Source organism: Actinia tenebrosa, unplaced genomic scaffold, assembly GCF_029948245.1.
Source record: "Actinia tenebrosa isolate PJP-AT-01 unplaced genomic scaffold, QUT_ActTen_1.0 PGA_scaffold2__45_contigs__length_23673736, whole genome shotgun sequence".
NCBI classification, from domain to species: domain Eukaryota; kingdom Metazoa; phylum Cnidaria; class Anthozoa; order Actiniaria; family Actiniidae; genus Actinia; species Actinia tenebrosa.
The window spans coordinates 20,395,215-20,416,032 of NW_028292579.1; the positions used below are offsets into that span (position 1 = coordinate 20,395,215).

Consider the following 20,818-nt stretch of genomic DNA (forward strand, 5'->3'; position numbering starts at 1 on the left):
CTTAAAGAATTCCTCAGGGCTAATTTGGTTGCCAAACTTACGCTTTGCCTCCCTGTACACGTCTGCGGGCTTTATCCCCTGGGAGTAAACTTTGTTGGGAACGCCGTTTATGTTGACCCCCACATTAGTAATGTTGGGGTTGTGAAAGGCTTCGGAGTCGCGCTTACCAGCCTCGTAGGGTTTGGCAAACACCAACATCAACCCCGTGAGACTTCTTCGGGGGAGGTTAATACTTTGGTTAATAACCTCATCCGTCTTATCCAGGAAGCTGAACGTCTTATACATCACTACGTGGTCGTAAAGGAATGCCTTCCCGGAGCTGTATTCCATGCCAGCGCTACGTGCCAGATCTTCGCTGTACACGGTCTCGTACTGCAGCTCTAAGTTGGTGATAGAATAAGGATCGACAGCCCCGCTAATCGCGCTGTCCATGCCTCCAATAACGTTTGTAGTGTCTGCCAAGGTTACTTCAAACTGTAACTCGGATAACTGCCTGGGGTAGTACGCGCCATGACTCGTAATCACTTCGAAATCCAAAGGGATAACGTACTTGCTACCATAGGCGGTCTTTACCCTCGTCGCGTCTGCTACTGCGGTTGCTCCGCCGGAGTCCGTAGGCGCGGGGTTGGTTTCACTGCGAAGCTTACGAATAATAACGCTTCCAATTCCCTGCTCTATCTTTTGTGCACGGTCAAAGGCTGTTAGCCACAGATCCTTATACGTGGTGTACAAATCGTACCTATTCAAATCCAAGAGGGATTCCCCTGCGAACTTGATTCTCATCTTAGAAACGAGGTTCCTACCCACGTTATTGACGGTATAGCGCTTGTCCTTGGTGCTTGGTTGTATTGCTAGGTCAAACCTTAGCGCCAGGGTGCCAGGAACCAACACTAGGTTATCCGTTAGGCGGGGTACGCCTACATACAGCGTCTCCCCGGGCTTGGCGCTAGAAGGTGTGAATGTAACCCGGTGAAAGGTGCGTTCTGCTTTCAGTCCGCCAACCTGCTTAGGTAATACGTTGGGATTTAACTTTGAGCTTATCATATATAATGGAAGTAGAAGGAACGGATTTTGATCCCCTTACCGAAGAAGGCCAAGTCGATATTAACGATGAAGAATATGAAACCCTGCTTCCTGATGACAATGTAGACCCCCGAGGCCTTTTTAATAAATTGCTGAACAAGTATGGCGTCGGGGCCCGCGATGCTATGCGTGCTTTGAGAGATAAATTTAGGTCTAAGAACCCCCACAAACCCATTCCAGAATACTTACAAATGGAATCCCTTAGCGTGCGGTCGGACTTAACGTCGGAACTCATCAATGACCTAAGAGAGCGATACCCAAGCCTAAACCTGGCTCTTTTGGACATCCAAATAGGAGACAAGGGGCAGGTTCAAGTTAGAGAATCGGGTAGGGAAAAATGGCACAACCTGTATCAAAGGAAGAATTCCCGCCTGCTTAACAACCAGCTTCCAAAAGGAGTCACAAATGCGCTGGGAGCACCCAACTTAACGATGCTAGGAACTTTGACAGAAAAGGAAACGAAAATTGCTCGAGATGCCTTTGTCAAAGGCATTTCGAAGCCTGGCTACAAAGATGCCCTCAGATCCGCAATTAAAGTACAAGAAGAGCAGCGGGTAAGACTCGAACAATTAGAGACCGTCGAAGAGGAAAAAAGCAAACAACTTAAAGAACTTCCAAAAGATAGCGACGCGACTGGAGGCTTAATGAGATACTTAGAGAAAATAAGGGCTGAAAGGGAAGCACTTAAGAATGAAATACAGGAAAATAATATAACCATCGATGACCTTACGCGACAACTCGATATGCTAACCAAAGATGAGGGTGGCATCACTAAGCTCCTTGATGATTTTAAGGAGGATAACATAGCATTACAAAATAGAATAGAAGAATTGGAAGACGAATTCATGAAACAAAGTAGGTTAACCACTGAGAGTCATGCCGCTGAAATTGCAGACTTTAGAGCTAGGTTGACTAAGCTGTTGGATGAAAAAAGCGGTGTGGTAAAAAGGTTACAGACTGCGGTAAACGAAGCGGCGGGGAAAGACGTAGAACTACAGCGCTTAGGACAAGAATTAATGGAGTCTGTTAACAGAGAAAGACAAGTAATGGTGGACAAGGCAGTGGCGGAGGAACAAATACGGCAACTTCAACAGGCCGTCGAAGACTTGGAGTACGAAATAGATCGACAGCGAGTAATAATCGAAGATCAAACGCGCCCTGAAGAAGAAAGGGAGGCAGCCCAAAAGGAAATAGAAACCCTTCAGGAAAGAGTCGCGGAATTACATGCGCAAAAGGAAAACCTGGAAAGAGAATTGGGGCTTACCACCAAGGAAAAGGTAAAAAGAGCCCTTTTGAAGTATGGTATTCCACTGGCATTCGCGGTCGCTATTTCGAGCGTAGTAGGTGTGATCTTTTCTGCGCTTAAGGCTACAGGCGCAGGCGTAAAAAAATTAGGTAATGGACTAACGGCCTTAGGAAAAAAGATGGCAGCCGGTTTGCCTGGGCTGCTGGGTTCGGTCGTTTCCTTGGCACTTAGGGCCGGCGGAGAACTATTGAAGTTCGTGGGGAATAACGTTTGGATCTTGGTAGTAGCTATTGGGGTGGTACTCTTGAAGAAGATGAAGGTTTGATCTTATCTGGGTACGTTACTGGTGGCTTATCGTCGTCGGGAATCCGAGGTGTTCTCGACTGGGGATAAGTAAAGATAGTATTCGCGCCGCCTTGATAATGCGAAACTAAAGGTATGAAAGTCATAGTACTAATGGTCTTATGACTCCAGGTAGCATCCACCGGGGAGCCAGCTGCCGGATAGGTGGTATTTATCCCAACAATACCCGAATGGGTTCTCCTTGTGTCGCTTGGACGAATTTGAAGCCTCGCATGTTGACAATTAGCTATTATGTGAAAAGTCACCGGTGTTAGGTTCTCCAAGCTCGTGGTCGTGGGCTCAAAAGTGAAGTGGGTTAAATGCCTCTTATTATTTTTTTTCCTGTAGGGTAGTAGTGGGTGGTCATTCTCATCAAGGATTCTAAACCCAACATTGCAATCATTCCATGCACTAATGTTAATAGTGCATATGATAATACCAAGACCTCCAACCTTCACCTGCAGGTTGGTATCATGCCAGCTATCGTCAGAGTACTCCTCCTCCTCTAAATAATGAAAAAACGAATCTTCCTTTACATGTGGGTTATTCATATATTTAAAGGCTAACTACCGTAAGGGCGCTAATAGTTTTGTGATTATAAACGTAATCTCTTTTATCATCTATGCTATTTATCGTAACCCTCCCCGTATCGTCTACTCTTATCTGCAGCTTTACCTTCCCATGACAATCGGCGACCATATGAAAAGTCCAAACCGATAGATTTTCAAGGCTGCTGGGGTTGGGCTCTACGGAGAAATGCGTAGGCTCCCTGTTATCATCTTTTACGCGCATAGGCTGTAATACTCCATTGTCGTCGCAGAAACGAAATCCTACGTTGGCATGACTACTTGCGCCAATGCAAATACTACAAAGGATTAACTTCTTTCCTGAGTAGTTCAAATTCACAGACATCCCCGTAACATCAACCCAAGAGCTCTGGGTGTATCTTTTCTCACCTTTGTAAGTCGTATAAACACAATCTACTCCAGCCATGTAGGGGTTGTTCATCGCCATATATAATAACTCAGACCAATGCTTGCAGCTGCTAGACCGGCTTTTAGTAAGTTATGGTCATATTCCTCAGGTATCGCAGGTAGGACCTTCTTTGATGGTTTCTTAACTGTGGGTAGCTTCGTTTCGTGTGACTTTTTTGGCTTCTCTACGAAGTGAGGAATGTTCCTAAGAGTGTCAGAGTTCACGTCGTTCACCCCAAACTTCATATCCTTAGTAGCTCGCTGCAGTTTGTTGTTGTATCCTACTACAGAACCAGTATTTATAGATAAATTACTAGGCATTAACCAACAACCCGGGGCTACTGCATAGTCCAACCTTGCCTTAGAATTTTGTATAGCTAGTTGGTAACGCTGTACGCCCTTGCTAATGTCGCCCTCCAAGATTGAACTTTCAAATAAGATCAAGGCTTCGGCTCGCGTCTCTTCTGCGGCGCCCGTATTTCCGATTATGCTGGATCGGGTGTTTACCTGAGCTCCAAGGATAGAATACACGTAAGCTTCTATGCTGCGGTTTAAACGGGCAAGGCCGGCTTTGGTTAGTCCTTTACCTTCTGGGGGTATGAAATTAAGATATTGCTTTGTTTGCTCGTCGTTGGTAATTTTGATAATCAGTGGATTAGCCCCTGCATACTTACCGCCCTCGTCTTTGAACAAAGGTCCGTCTCTAACTTCCTTAGTGGTCTTAGCGTTTGGTTCAAAGAAGGTGCTACTGTCGTGAGTTTCTTTGTGATACCCAGTGTTCCATCGTAGATTCAACGCATGAACTTCCTTATCACTTAGCTCGTGTCCACCAATCCCCCAATAAGCCCAAATATACCCCAGACCATTGTTAGCGCCGGCAGTGCATCGGAAATCCTTCCCTACAACGTCAAACTCCTTACAAAGTCTGTCATAAGCCGGCACGCTGTATTTATTATCTTTTGGATAAAACGTGGCATCTCCCGGCAGCGCAATAACACCCATTTCATGCAGTATTCTTCTAACCGTGAAGTGAAAATGAAACATAAATATTGAATTCTTCATCAAGCTTGCGCTTACACCACAGCCGCTAGTGGCACACCAAACTGCAAAGTTTAGTTGCTGCGGCCAATAACGCATGTTAGGACCACTTAACCATTCATGAGATTCCTTAGCGGTGGTATGAATAATGGGTACGTCTTTGAAGATATCCCGCACCTTTAACGGAAAGGAATGCTTGTTAGAAATCCGCATGTTCAGCGTTAGGTCCAAGCTTGGGTGTTTATCAAATGAAACTGCGGGTATCGGATAAGTACTGGTACCAAGCAATAATTCCTTTGACCAACTGGGTTCAACATGCGTTGGCGCTGGCGTTGGCTTATGCATTGGCGAATGCTTCAGTTGATCGTCTATTTGATTAACCAGCGTAGGCTTCAAATCCTCGTTGCTGTACATCCTAGAGCCGTTATAGTAAATACCATCGGGTCTTCTTTCGAACTTACTGGGGTCTGCATGTGGAAACATCTTCCTAAATGCTCTCCAATTCCAGTAATCCCGGTTGTCGTGATGTGGCTGCTCCTCAATATCATTCCCAAAAGCGTCGTACATTAGTATATATAATGGATGTTATACCATCAGCGCCTCCACTTTATCCTGAACTTCCTAAGGAACCTAACGAATTAAACGCTGAAAACTTTCGTCTGAATAAAGCGAACTTAATCCTGGCTTACTTGGAAGGGCAGACAAAACACTATGAAAAAGTTAGAAAAAAGTACGTCAGAGCCCGGAGTACGCTACATAAGATTTCGATAACTTCAGGGTCCATATCTGTTGTGTTAACGGGCTCCGGCGTTGCTACTTCGCTTACTGGACCGGGAATAATTGTTGGAGTTCCTTTGGCCAGCGTTGGGGCAGCCTGTGGTATTATTTCAGCTGTTGCTACGGGCATTATGAAACAGTTGTCAAGCAAAATATCAAAACACGACACGACAATAGCTCTGTCAAGGGCTAAAGTAAATACGATCACTGACCTTGTCTCAAAGGCTTTGCGTGATAGAAAGATAGACGACGTAGAATTCTCGCTTATTCTGGCCGAAGAGGAAAAGTACGAGAAATTAAAGTCGGACATAAGAAATAAAAAAACAGTCGTAAAAGATCTTTCCGAGGAATCTCGCAAAAAGATCTACCAAGAAGCGAAAGAAGAGCTTCAAAGAAAGCTTGCTCAGTAAACATCTGCTTCGAAAAGAGCGTGACGGGATTCTATTTACATATCGAACGTCAGTCTAGAAAATATGCAAATTAGAGTGTAAGACATAAATATAATAATTTTCACATACATAAGCGTCCAGATGTGTCTGGCGTTCGCTTGTGATCGTGGACTTTGGGGCTGGGGAGGCCTAAAGTCCCGAGTTCGAGCCTCGCTGTAGACGCATTTGGACCGGTTGCTGTGAGTGAAAAAAAGCCTCCCCCACTCACAGCAACCGTGGGGGGAGGGGTAGAAAGTGCGATTCAACCCCGCGATGGGGGGTTTCGCGATTGGAAAAGTTGGAAAAGTCAGGGGGTGTCTCGGGACGCTGTCCGGAGTTCACCCTCTGGTGGGTCGTAAGAAAGATATATGTGTATGTACTAGAGGGCCTCTGGCGCGGGATGAAATAAGCCCCGTAAGCCCAAAATGCAAAAAACCCCACTGGGGATAGCTTGGTGTTCTGCGCGATGCATTCCCCAGTGGGGTTTCTGGCAAAATAAACGCCAGTTTTGCATTTTTATTTTCTCGGAATCCATCCTAACAGGGGGTGGTTGGGGTCTATTTTGTAAAATATTTCGTAGATTACGTCAGGGTAATAAGGAATATCCTTATCCAGCCGACAAAACATCCACTCGGCTTTTGTCATATCAGAAACCTCAGGAATAGACTTACCGGTAATTTCAGACAAAAGATAGGGGATACTTTTATAATATTTCCCTAGCTTTAATTTTTTCAATGTTTTCCGTAGACTTTGCGGGGTTGGCTCTTCTAAATGGTCTATGATTTTCTTCTTTACTTCGTTGTCTAAATATGCCGGTCGTAAACCTTGGATATGACTCATCCAGTCCCTAAAGTATTTTATTCTTTTGTATGGGGTCTTCTTACGACCTCCATTGGCGTAATACTGCTCTCTGGTAGCACAAGGTACGGCATTACGAATATTCTTACCACATTCGTAACACTGTGCTGACGTGTCGTCTTCTATTTGCATTTTCTTGTCACAACACCAGAAACCCTTGGGCTTAGGTATGTTAACTTTAGGTGCTAAGCAAACTATGCAGAAGTTGTTTACGAACTCTTTACATTCATGCATCGTATATCCAACAGAATACCTTATACTTCGTTTGCAGTACCCAACAGAGCAGCAGTAAGGGACTTTTCGCGGAATTTCCGTAAATCTGCTGTACCCGCGTTCGTAATTTCCCGGGTAAAACCCGCAAATATACGGCATCAATCGCGAGTCCCCCTTACTGCTGCTTACTTTAATTGCCCCTTCGCGCGCGACTGTTTTGAGTTCACTTTTTGGAGTGACATCCATGATCAACGGTCTAAACATTTAACCCAAAATTTAGCCAACATTTGGTTGGGATTGTTTGTCATGGTTGGCTCAAAATATTTGTAGAAACGTTGGCTAAATAATTAGTCCAAAGTTGGGCCGTTTGTCAGGGCCTTCGAATCTGTATGAACTCTTGTTTAGTCTTCGCTAATTTGCGCGACCGTTTTCAGTTTACTTCTTGGAGCAAAACAATACGGATCGTTTCTTTGATAAGTTATGCGCATAAATATTTCAGTTTGAATAAGTGTTTTTAAAACTTAGAATAAAACAACTGCCCGAGGGAATAACACGTGACTAAAATGAACAGCGCCCAAAGTAATCAAATATATGACGTCACTTTTGTGTGATTATGATTGAAACCCGTGCAATGTTTGTTATTGGTACGGAGAGAAAAGAAACCAAAAGAGGTGCCACGGGTTCCTAAAAATCTAGCACTTTGAAAATATGTTGTTTTAGATTTTAAGTGTATTCATTCACGCGGTGTTATGTTTTCGTCAGGTCGTTCCCTCGAGAGTCACTCAGTCTTTTCATATAAACAACATTCTTTCTTTTGAAACACAAAGAGGCAAGCCTCAAAGAATCTAACACCTTAATATGCAAATGCTCTTATTGAGCTTCCCGCTTTTTTTATCAAGTTATTCTCTTGAGTAATACTTCTTTGTTTCTTGTTGACGGTCAGGGTGTTAAAGGAACATTGTACAGCCACTCGGCGTTTCTCGGAAGAATGTGTGATATTTCTTTTGTTTTTGGTGCACGTGTATATGAATGAGTGTGTGGAGGGAGGGGCGTGGGGTAACGGAAAGATACACTAAATAATGAACTACAACTTTTTGTCTTAAAACATCTTTATTTCATAATAAAAATTCACTTTTTAAAACTGTTTATTTTCAAATTATACCACAATTATCTTTTCAGTATTTCTTGAATATACATCAACAGCACTAAGCAGTTTTCTGTCCTTTCACAATTTCATCTTCTCGTTTACCTCTTTTCCTCACTTCTTCTTTTTTTCCAGTCCACTTTTCCCATTTCTATTCGTAGTTTAATCCTTCAATTTCTTTCTCTGTTACGTGTTGTATTGTCATTTTCTTCGTTTCTTTCATCCTCCTTCACAATTCATTTATCATATTACGAATTGTGTTCCGTCAAGCGAATTTTTCTCGGAAATAAATTCCGAGCCTAACGAGATTTGCTGAACGAAACACAAGTTACACATTTTTCCCCCTCACTTCTTCCTTGTCGTTTCACTAGTTTCACACTCTTTCCTTGAATTATTTTTCCTGCTTTTCTTTTTTCACTTTTCCCATTTCTATTCTTGTTTTAATTCTTCTGAGTTATGTTTCGTATTACCATAATTCTTCGGTTTCTTTCATCCTCCCTTCACGTTTTCATTTATCATATTACTTAACGAGTAATCAAATACTTAAAGATGTGAAATGTTTCGTCAAGCAACTTTTTCTCGGAAAAAAGATCGAGCTCAACGAAATTTACTTGAAGAAACACAATTTACATCTTTAACATTTATCCAAGCAACGAAAAACACCTTAATATTCAAATACTTGATTTTTTTTTCATTCGTTACTTTCTTTCATTTTATTCTCTTTCTTTTATTAGTTAAGTATAATTACTTATCTTAATTAATATTTCGTTCTTCTCCTATCTTTACCCTACTTTTTCCTTTGTTTCTCCCTTTCTCCTCATTCCATATTTCCTATCTTCTCCAATCATTTTGTTTTTTTTCCAGTGCCATCTTCATTTTTTCATTTATTTCAGTATGATCTACCCTTTTCCATCTTTCTATTTTCACTAACATTTACTTTTTTCACATTTAAAAATTTAATCGTTTACTTTGTCAGTGCACCATCTCTTTTTTTAATAATCTTTTTGTCGTCTCGTTCCTTCTTCCTCCTTCTACTGCCTCAGGTTTATTCTCTTTTCTTGATTATTCTGCTATTCATCAGGTCGACCACCTACAGGAATCAACAAAGAAAAAAATAACTAAAGAAAAAAAAATAAAGAAAAAATTAACTTATCTTACCAGGAATTCTAAAATTCATGAATATTTTCACAAGAACTGAACAAAAGTAAATGAAAGTAATTTGCATATGTTTTCTTAACTAACAGAGTTTGGTCAGCTTTTGCTTCAAGTTCCTCCCTAAAAATATCAGCTGTTTGAGAAAATATATCAAGCAAGTGAAAGCATGGAAGCAAGCATGCAAGCAAGCAGGGAAGTAAGCAAACAAGCAAGAAAGAAGGAAGGAAGCAAGGAAGGAAGCAGGTAAAATAGGAAGGAAGAAAGGAAGAAAAAAGAAAGGAAAGGAGGCCGTCTAATAATAATTTCTATCCTTTTTCTTCCTATTTTTCTAAGATAGATTTCTAATTCAAAGGTTCCATGCTCCTGTCAAACTCTTTGGTTGAAAGAAAATCATTGCTTGTAACATTTAAACGAACCATTGAAAGTGTTTGAACTTAACGCATTGATTCTATACTGGATGCTTAAATAAAAAAACTCTTGAAAGTACTGTAATCAATTGCAACAAACCTCTCCTGGTTTTCGACTCATTGACGTGCTTTGGACAGCTTAGTACGATATTGTCATGTAGTTACTTTCTGAAATAAAATAAGAATAATGGGGAAAATAATCTGGTTACCATGATTGATGGTTGGGTTGGTCGGTTGGTTGGTTGGTGGGTGGGTTGGTTGGTTGCTGGATGAGTGGGCGGGTTGGTTGGTAGGTTGGTTGGTAGGTTCCTAGTTAGGTCTCCCGGTGTTTTACCTTCAATGCGCTACGAGTGAAGATGCTTGTCGTGACCAACTTCTAGTCTTCAATTTTATCGACACCTGAAACAACACCTGCAAGAACTGATCTAAGTCATGGCACAACTAACTCACACATCGAATTGGAAATTAGCTTGTTAGCTTTTGCGGAGGGAGGAAAATCTGAGAAAAAAAACCCTTGAATCAAGAGCAGAGACATCTAACGAACCCTACTCACACGAGATGCCGAATTCATACTATCACTAGCTATATATTCTTTCTTCCTTTCATGCACTGGTATCAAATAAGTTAACTTAAGACGCGGTTACACGGAGAAAATTTTCTTCGCTGCAAATTGTGTCGCAAATTGCATGTAGCATTGCAGCGTGTAACCTACAACGCAATTTGAGGAATATGTTGCGAGACAAGTTGCAGCGATCGTTGCAAAAAGTAAAATTTGTTTATAGTTTTGACAACGATTGCGTTTTCGTCGCGCCGTCTAAACACTCTTGCATCTTCAGTCGCAACGCTTTTGAGAGAATGACAAGTTGCAGAGAAAATTGTTTCGTGTAATCGCTCCTTTAAAAGAGCGTTCTCTAGAAAAGCAGTCAAAGAAATTTAGAATAGAAAGATTTACTATTTTACCGGTTAAGTCATACTTCTCCCCTTCGTAATTTTAATTAAAGGCATTCTATCGAAATTGTACGATCGTCGTTTGATGAGAGAAATTTTCATTTTCAGTTGACATAGAAGCATGGCGCACCTACGGTCGTATCCGCTGCATGACTGTTTGCAAGATAGCCTAATATACTACAACTACCACAATTCTTTGCACACTTTCTTTTATCAGTTTATTACCACCAGTCGTCTTACTTTATGTAAACTCATGATCGGCACGGCTAGTGAAATTTAGAAAACTAAGGGAAAGGTTACCGGAGCTTTCGTCCTTGAATAAGGACTTCATTAGCAGTTGATACACGTGCGTGTAGACACACGTGACTCGAGGGGTTCCTCCTATACACGTGGTAGATGAGGCTGTCCAGCGTCTCCAGTATTGCGATCGGGTCCAAGCCTCCTGATACAAATGGCTTCTTTGAAGAGTTCTTACACCTCTGAAGTATTCAAACACATATATAGCACTTGTCCTGGGCACCGTATACAAGCGCAAGTCGTCGAAATACTAGATAGATAGGAAAGTTAGATACAACGCGACATTTAGTTTTCTAAAAAATCTGTCCTACTATTGTTGTGAGAAAATGAAAATCTAAAGAGACTTAAGAAGAGACGCAAAGCATTCTGCTAATGAATGCGAAGTCATCATGCAAACAGCCTCTCGTGTCGACATAGCAACATATTTAATTACTTCACATTAACCATTTATTCTTTATCAATTATTGATAAGGTTCAGTATTGGCAACTACTTTTGTAAAATCCAAAGAATACAGTAAACAAGGTACTTAATACAAGTTCACTAAGGTCTTTTCACTGGGTTTTTTTTCGGTTTGCAATGACTGACTTTAGCTTGTCGTTACTGATCATCTTTAGCAAGATACTATTCATACGAGGTAAGCCAAGTCCTCCTTTTTCTTTCTCCGTCTTTTTCTCTGTCTTTCTCCATGTTTCTGTGTGTGCCTCTTTCCCTTTCTCTTCCTCCGTCCCTGTCTTTTTCTATGGTGTCTGTCTGTCTTTCTCTTCCTTTCTCTTCCTTTCTCTTTCTCCGTCCCTGTCTTTCTCCATATGGTTTTTAATATTAAATGTTGGACAAACTGAATTAGGAGATTAACGCTGAATTGCACAACACTTTGACTTCCTATGAAGGAAGTTTCTCTCCATTTTTAATTTTCGAGCATTACTTTCAGTTTATACTATTTGTTTGCTTGATGTGAAAAATTATTTATTTGTTTAAAAAATCAACCTGATAATATAAATGTTGCAAGTTTAGAACAATGCTATCATCAAATCTCTTCCTCATTTTTCCTCCTCAGAGCTATTTTAGGGTAAAAACTGAGGTGGTTCTGTAAGAAAAACCAAAAACGACTTTGTTTTTTCATCTCATATAATTTAGAGGGAAAAAACTTTGGAATTTCCTTCTTAAATCTTCATTTTGAGTTACCGTTTAAGACCATTTAGCCAACTTAAAAGCCACTATTCTTGATCATGAATATTTTACGAGTTTCTTCGTATGAAAGAAGTGTATTATACTGAATAACTAACTATTCAATAAGGTTTTTGGGCTTTATTTACTGATTTCTCTTTTTATATCAGTCTATATAGTACCATGTATATAATGCATTTTACTGTTGAATTTTAATATTTTTGTGTCAATTTTTCCTTGCAAAAAAATCCCCAAGACCATCAAACACGGACCTTGAAATTTAATCCAAGCATTAATACAAGCAGCATTAAAAATGCTAATATCGTTTAAGTGGTTCAACAGATGTGGTTTAATTATTGATTATTAATATTGGTGCGGGCGTATTCAGTTCATACATAGCAAATTCCATAAAATTACTCGATTCTAATTGGTTGAGGAGCAACACAAATAACATTAAGTATGAAGTTGCTATGGAAAACACTTTTTTTTTTTTTGAGTGTGCCATAAAAGAAAATCCTAAATAGGTACTCGTTATGGGATCATTTTTCGACTTTTTTCGACCTCTTCATTTCAGACAGAAAGAAGGAATCTAGTCGAGGGTCATCATATTTTTACACAGCCAAAAAAGAAGGATATTTGTATATTTTCTTATTTGTATATTTACTCAAAATAAAGTTCTACCACTGGGAAGACTGAAAGAACAATAGATAGGGTAGCGATATTAATTAAAATATCCCCTTTGAAAATGAATGCTCCTTAAGTACAGACCTCTTTGTTACTCGTAAATGACTTTCGTTCAAAATCTTCATGGATGATAAGCAAGTATTGCAGTCAAGCATTGTTTCTACAAAGTGACTAAAATGAGTTGCCGAAGGACTCATTTGCATGGTTTGAAAGTAAAAACCGTTTACCAACATTTATCTACGCATTGCACAGGCTATTGGAGCGCAAATACAAGACTTCTAAGTTTGTCTTCAGTTGATATTTAGTAAATACACCACCTCCAATTTTAACTTCCATGGATTATTATTTTCCCATCTAATTCTTAAAACAGTTTATTGACTTTGGTTTCATTTATGAATTCATAGTACGTAGTTATAGTGGATATTAAATGAATCTAAATCTGTAGGCGGGCCAGGGTGGCAACAGGAAGTCGAATTTAATTAATCTATTGTTCGATCATATGGTGTTTTAGCACATCAATGTAATATGCAAACATAATGAGTAAGGACGCTAATACTTAAGAACTTTTTTTTACACGATTTTGAACTTCTTTAGAGGAGTGAGCTTTCCATAAAACTGTAAATTAATAGTGAGTCACTTTTCATTTCTAGCCTGCAAAGCAGGCGTTCTTGTGGGTTTGGGGGAAAACCGGGCTTTTGGGGGAACTTTGGAAATTTTGAACGATCGAAGATTGGAGGTCCCATTTTTCTCGCGGGCATGTAGTCAAAACAGGAACCCCAAAACCCTGATTTTTCCTTAAACCCATCAAAAGAACGCCTCCTCTGCAGGCTTTTTTATTTTCTGCATGCAAGCTATTTCATTTCCTGCATGCAAGCTATTTCATTTCCTGCATGCAAGCTATTTCATTTCCTGCATGCAAGCTATTTCATTTCCTGCATGCAAGCTATTTCATTTCCTGCATGCAAGCTTGGGGGCGGGCATTATTTTTTCAACCTTGTCTTATGCTGGGCCAGCAAAAAAGAGCTCCTACAAATCCAGGTTTATCCCCATCCCCACCCCCTCTTTACTTTATGACCAGTCCCTCATGGTATAAGAGTGTTTCCCGGCAACAGTTCTGAATGGGCAATATCATGGCATTAATTCACCAGTGAATAATTAAACAGGAAGTAAATTTACCGGAAGTAATTTAACTGGAAGTATTATTAAGTCTCCCAACACATGGGGCAGAAATAGTGCGCACAGTACAGAATTAAGTCAAATATTAACAACTATATCGTAGAAAAATAGGTATGTCATCGCACTATCATTTTTATCTTATAATACTATGAATTAATTATTTCATTTCATCAAAAAGTGAAACAACCTCAGTAGTGTTAATTAAATTGAGGGCGTGGTTAGCTAGCTTCTCCGAAAAGATAATGCTTTGGCTACCGGGGCATGCATCTTAGAACATACTGTTGTATGGTAAAAGGAGTCCTTTATTTCCATTGTAAAGCATTATAGGTGGCCAAGAATAGCAAATAAAGAATACAATTTCATGGCTTTCGTTTTACAAAGGTAACAAAAGCTCTTTGGACAACAATAGTTAGGACCCCAAAATTCCAAGATCCCAGGCTCTAAACCTTTATATATACTGAATATGTTTTGACAATGAATAGATCCCTTGCACTAAACCTCCACCTGGGTGTTAGACTATGAAAGATATCATTAATAAAAAAAGGTTTCAATCCACAATAGAAGGGAAATCTTTTGTTTTGAGCCCCAAGATGTGTGGGGTCAGTGCATGGGGTCCATAGGTGCAAAGTAAGGAAGTCTTGTAGTAGGTACCTGTGTTTTGGTGTCTCTGGCAGTTTCTCAACTCCATCTCGGTCCTTTTTTCAGTTAGTCTGGGCTCAAGAGGCTTTTCCATTCCAGTGCTTCTTGGTTGTAGGTTTTGTGGCAAAACCTCATTGTCTGTTTGTAGCGGTCAGCAGTTATCCTGCCTAGTGATGTCATATTTTCTTTCATTCACACTCGCAGGTTGCGTTATGCATCAAGGTGGTTGTCGTAACCAAGTGTACTTTCAGTCCATCCCAGACAAAGCCTTAATTGGGCATGTCATTGAAAACAAGACGGTTGAAACACCTGAGCAATGTCGTATTCAATGTTACATGGAACCAAGGTGTGTGTCCACCAACTTTGATCAAAACCCTGCCAACTCTGCCAACTGCCAGCTGAGTTCTTCTGAGGCTGAAACACACCCACGTGACTTGGTTTACAAACTGGGAATGATCTACCAAGGAACAAAGGTCAGTCAGAAAAAGCTACATAGCATTACAGCCAGACATTCTCTTTGCTAAATGATCACTGTCTTGTGCAGTAATGTTATTGGCAGACCAGACAATTCCATATTAGGGTTTTTTATTTTAATAAATAGGTTATTGGCAACTCTTTCAACCCCAGTGTATGCTTAGTCTCGAATCCAGGAGTTACTTGTTTTGTTATTCTAATTTCTGCCATTGTTTACCGAACTCAGATGAGGCTAAGCTCACATACACTGAAGTTTTAAGAGTTATCAATCACCGGTAATAAAGTGTTACAAATACCCTGGGCTAGAACCTAATATCTTACCAATAGGGTAAAAACATATGCATATAAAACATATACCAAACATATTGACGCTATGCCCTTCCAGCTCAGCTATGTTTTGGGCTCTCTTTTAGAACAACTGTCGGAATATCACGTGTCCACCAATGATGGAGTGTCATTCAGGGTATAAACCACAGGGATACCAATGCGTATATCCTGACAAGTGCTGCAAAGGTAAGCGTTGTGCATGGCTCGCTCAATGAGCGTCAGTCTAAAGACCAGAAAAACCTCTGCCTCCTTTTCTTTTAATTTACCCTTATCACGCTAGCATGACATATAAAATATTCGATTTATTGGTAAAAGGAGTTTACTATCAAATTTGTCACATTGATAATAGTAAAACTGCAAAGTTAAGTAAAGATTATCCCCCAAAATGACAAAGATATTAAGAGCGACTGTCTGTAAAAATCAAACAAAATCAGAAATATGTGGAAAGGCTCAAATTTTCGAATTCGCTCTACTTTTGGATTTTAGTAGTGCATGATGAAGGAAGAAACGCTGTGTGGTTAGTTTTGAAAAATACTTTTTTGTTTTCGAGAAATAGGGAAAAATCGGTTTGAGCTCCAGGGACGATTTTCGCTGCCAAAAGATGGCTGAAAATTGCTTACTTTCGCTTGGTCCGTGTATCAAAACTATTAATCCAAATAGCCTTCTAATACTTTCTGCCAAAAGTACAACTCTTATTTGCTCAATTAAGAGTAGTTTCATAAAAATCGAACAACTCAGAATTATTTTACACAATAAAAAGCAATGGGTACTGAGTTACAATGCTGGTCAGTGCATCTCGAAAACTGCGAGTTTCCCTATGTGCCATCCTTCCAAATCTTATGAAATTATAGTCAACAACTATTGGGAAACTACTCTTTTGAAAAATGTATTTTTTATTTTGGGGAAATAATTGTGCGCTTTTTGCGAGAGCTTTTATTTTGACTCATTAAGTATGCAGAAATCATTGTTTGGCGATTGCGTGACTAAAGACTTCTCGAAATAAATTCCCTTGAAACATCATTGTTTTTCAAATCTAGTCTATACAAATAAAAGAAAACATTAACATACTAACCTTCAACACGAAAAGGTCTTTTCCGTTGCTCCATTCATCGGAGTTATCAAGAAATTAGAATTGGCAACCGTGGCGTTGGCTTGTTTTATGCAACCGATTTCCGAAAATGCCATCTATCAGTAACTTGTCAGATTTCAATAAGAAATATACAGAACAGTATAAGGCCAGGGATCCACCTTTGGCTATTTCTTCCAAGAACTACTAGTCAGTAGCGCGTTGATAAATTGGTCTGTAATATTTAACAGATCGAGTAACTGTCATAAACTTATACCGAGACAGCATTCCAGCGTGCATATCGTGTTGTGGGACCATAGTGCACCGACCACTGTTCTTTAACGAAGGAGAAAGAAAGAAAACAGGAATTTCTCTTGCAACAAGCTGGCTTCTTAAAGAGAAATCTAGTGCAGGAACTTATCACAGGAAACAAAATTATTTAATGAAATATATCAAAACGAAGCAGTATGGCATAGTAGCTCGCACAGGTGCCTGTAGCCGGCTTCACCATAATCTATTGAGAGAACCACTTTTAAAATTGCTCACAAAAGGCTTTTAATGTTAAAATGGCATAATAATGTATATCTCGACTCTTTTTCTTGCCAAGGATAATACATAAAATTCCAAGACCACTAGGGTATGGACAGAACCGGAAGAAACTACGGTACGCTCTTTTCTCGCGCCAACTGTAACAACTAAACAACTTGCCAGTGAAGCTAGAATAACCTACTGGACTCTGTAGGAATCGAATTTAGTATACTATTCTGTATATTTCTTATTGAAATCTGACTAGTTGTTTGTAAAGAAACACGAACTGTGCATGTCGACTGGTACTGATAGATGCGGTATTTTCGGAAATCGGTTGCATAAAACAAGCCAACGCCACGGTTGCCAATTCTAATTTCTTGATAACTCCGATGAATGGAGCAACGGAAAAGACCTTTTCGTGTTGAAGGTTAGTATGTTAATGTTTTCTTTTATTTGTATAGACTAGATTTGAAAAACAATGATGTTTCAAGGGAATTTATTTCGAGAAGTCTTTAGTCACGCAATCGCCAAACAATGATTTCTGCATATTTAATGAGTCAAAATAAAAGCTCTCGCAAAAAGCGCACAATTATTTCCCCAAAATAAAAAATACATTTTTCAAAAGAGTAGTTTCCCAATAGTTGTTGACTATAATTTCATAAGATTTGGAAGGATGGCACATAGGGAAACTCGCAGTTTTCGAGATGCACTGACCAGCATTGTAACTCAGTACCCATTGCTTTTTATTGTGTAAAATAATTCTGAGTTGTTCGATTTTTATGAAACTACTCTTAATTGAGCAAATAAGAGTTGTACTTTTGGCAGAAAGTATTAGAAGGCTATTTGGATTAATAGTTTTGATACACGGACCAAGCGAAAGTAAGCAATTTTCAGCCATCTTTTGGCAGCGAAAATCGTCCCTGGAGCTCAAACCGATTTTTCCCTATTTCTCGAAAACAAAAAAGTATTTTTCAAAACTAACCACACAGCGTTTCTTCCTTCATCATACACTACTAAAATCCAAAAGTAGAGCGAATTCGAAAATTTGAGCCTTTCCGCCGTATGTTTGATTTTTACAGACAGTCGCTCTTAATTTTTAAATTTAAGAATCTTTTTGGATTTTTTGCAAATAAATGTATGTATCTACAATGTATATGCACAACTAAGCATTGACCATTGCTTTGACAACATAGCAAAACTGTAAAAAAATATCTGTTGATCAAAATGTCAAGTTTTGTTCTAATGAAATCTTCATTAAATAGCACATTTCTGTATGCATGCTCATGCCCGTTAATTAACCAATCAGAGTGCGCATTATATTGTGGCTAATGTTATAAAAACCACTATTAGGGTAGGTACTTTATCCATTGAGGAAGGGATGGGGCTTCAGAGGTGAGGGTCATCAGTAAAATAAATGAACTTTTGTGAAGGGTCATACATACCTTCAGTTTCCTTGTTGACTTAATTTATAGGATAGTCATAAATTTCTTGCTGAGTGAAGAGGAGGCTACAACCATTTTTTTAAAATTCACTGCAAACCCCAGCTGATTTGGGGCAGTGTTTTCTTAATACTAATTATACTATGGATCTCTCCAAACTGTTGGGCCACTACCAGAACCATATTGCTAACACGCCCACTAACGGACGAATATGTGGACAGCAGAAAAATGTGGGTGTGGTAGCAGCACGAATTTTTGAAGCACTGACCCAGTTTGGTGGGATCCGTAGTAATCATATTCATAAAAGCAAATCCTAATACTCACTGGTTTTCTCTCTCTACCAGTTCTAAATAAGAGAGTCTTGTACTTTCCACGCAAGTCAGTAGATGACTACATCAAGTTGAACACATTGTTCAATACCAACTTGACAGCTTTCACTCTTAGTCTGATGGCCCAATTCCAGCCCATTGAAGTACGACACGAAGTTGTACCATTCTCCCTAGCGAGTGAAACCATGTCAAACCACTTAGGCATCTTTATGGACAACAATCTTTTCTATCTATATGTTTCTAATAAAAATATGTAAGTATTCAATGAACTAAGAAAATAAATCCATTAATCCCTAACCCTAACTACTACACCTACTATAGGATATACAACTACACCCATCCAACAACACCTCCTGCTATAGGATATACAACTACAACCATCCAACAACACCTCCTGCTATAGGATATACAACTACACCCATCCAACAACACCTCCTGCTATAGGGTATACAACTACACCCATCCAACAGCACCTACTAGAGGATATCCAACTACACCTTACCGGACAACACCTCCTGCTATAGGATATACAACTACAACCATCCATCAGCACCTCCTACTAGAGGATATCCAACTACACCCATCCAACAACACCTCCTGCTATAGGATATACAACTACAACCATCCAACAACACCTCCTGCTATAGGGTATACAACTACACCCATCCAACAACACCTCCTACTATAGGATATACAACTACAACCATCCAACAACACCTCCTACTATAGGATATACAACTACACCCATTTAACAACACCTCCTCCACAACTACCACCACAATCAAATCACCCTGTCGATGCCATACATGACAACATAAAGGACTACACCTCACCCAAAAAACCTCCCCGCAAAGGATACACAACTACCACACCCTGTCATACACAACAACTAATGATCAACTACAACCCAACAAACAACACCTCCCCACATAGGATACACAACTACCACACCCTGTCATACACAACAACTAATGATCAACTACAGCCCAACAACAACTTTCCAATATAGAATACACAACTGCAATCCATCTGTAATAATAGCAAATATAGTTAACTTTATTAAGTAACGTTTATTTCCTTACATGGGTACTTCACAACTTCCCTCAAATGTTCATGGTATATTACTAATTATACAATGATATGACAGAAAAGTCCAGATTGCAATAGATGATGGCAAGTGGCATCATATTTGTGCAACATGGGAAAGCTCTTCAGGCAACTGGCAGGTTTATATTGATGGACACATGCGTGGCAAGGGAAGCAACCTAGCAGCAGGTCAAACCATTACAAATGGCATTGCAATCATTGGACAAGACCAGGATAACCTGGGCGGAAGATTCCAACAAAAACAGAGTTTTGTTGGAAACCTCACAAGCATGAGCCTCTGGGACAGAGTTCTCTCACCATATAATGGATCCCTTTCATTCCTGATCAACTATGAATGCCATCCTCAACTAGGGCAGGTACTCAGCTGGGAGGATATTTTGAAAGGGAAATGGCATGGTACTATTAAGGAAATTCAGGGGTAAAATGGTCGCTCACCACATTTTTTTAATAACAAAGGGGGTTCACTGGCTTTGTTCATTTTTCACATGGTGTGGGAAAGTAACATTTTTATAGGTCAAATCAGCAGCAGTGCTCTAAGCTCTCACCTTAGTGAGTATAGGTTAGGTCTTTCTCTTGATTTGAGGGTTTTTCTCTAGGTTCTCATTTCTCTGCAAAACCAGGCAAACGAAATTTTAATTCAATCTTTGCGTTAGTCTTGCCCCAACTTGGATCAGTCTGGAGGTTGTTTAGGGTTTGATCTGTGAGTTAGCAAATGTCCCAACATATGAGCCAAGAAGTTGTTTCAGGGTTTGGTCTGCAAAATAGCTGTGTCCTAATTTATATCAGCCCAGAGGTTGTTTAAATGTTCTGTTAGTTAGTTGTGCCCTGACTTAGATCAGCCCAGGGCCAGGTTGTTCAACGCTGGATTAGCGCTAATCCAGGATGTCTTATTAAGAGTTAACCAAGGATTAGCACTTATCAGGCTTTGAACAACTGGGCCCAGGTTTCAGGGTATTGATAATATTTGAATTTAA

General features: G+C 39.7%; 1 protein-coding gene across 1 annotated transcript; it reads left to right on the plus strand.

The window, feature by feature from the left end:
- Nucleotides 1-14,909: 14,909 nt before the first annotated feature.
- Nucleotides 14,910-20,395, plus strand: LOC116291032 (serum amyloid P-component-like). Its single transcript, XM_031698155.2, has 4 exons — nucleotides 14,910-15,047; nucleotides 15,462-15,561; nucleotides 18,753-18,990; nucleotides 19,885-20,395. The coding sequence occupies exons 1-4, from the start codon at nucleotides 14,910-14,912 to the stop codon at nucleotides 20,264-20,266; spliced, it is 858 nt and encodes a 285-aa protein (XP_031554015.2). The 3' UTR covers nucleotides 20,267-20,395.
- The last annotated feature ends 423 nt before the right edge of the window (nucleotides 20,396-20,818 follow it).

Coding starts and splice junctions, on each gene's coding strand:
- LOC116291032 (XM_031698155.2), top strand. CDS start 14,910: ATGGAACCAAGGTGTGTGTCCACCAACTTTGATCAAAACCCTGCCAAC. Junction 15,048..15,461: donor TGATCTACCAAGGAACAAAG/GTCAGTCAGAAA, acceptor GCTCTCTTTTAG/AACAACTGTCGGAATATCAC. Junction 15,562..18,752: donor TCCTGACAAGTGCTGCAAAG/GTAAGCGTTGTG, acceptor TCTCTCTACCAG/TTCTAAATAAGAGAGTCTTG.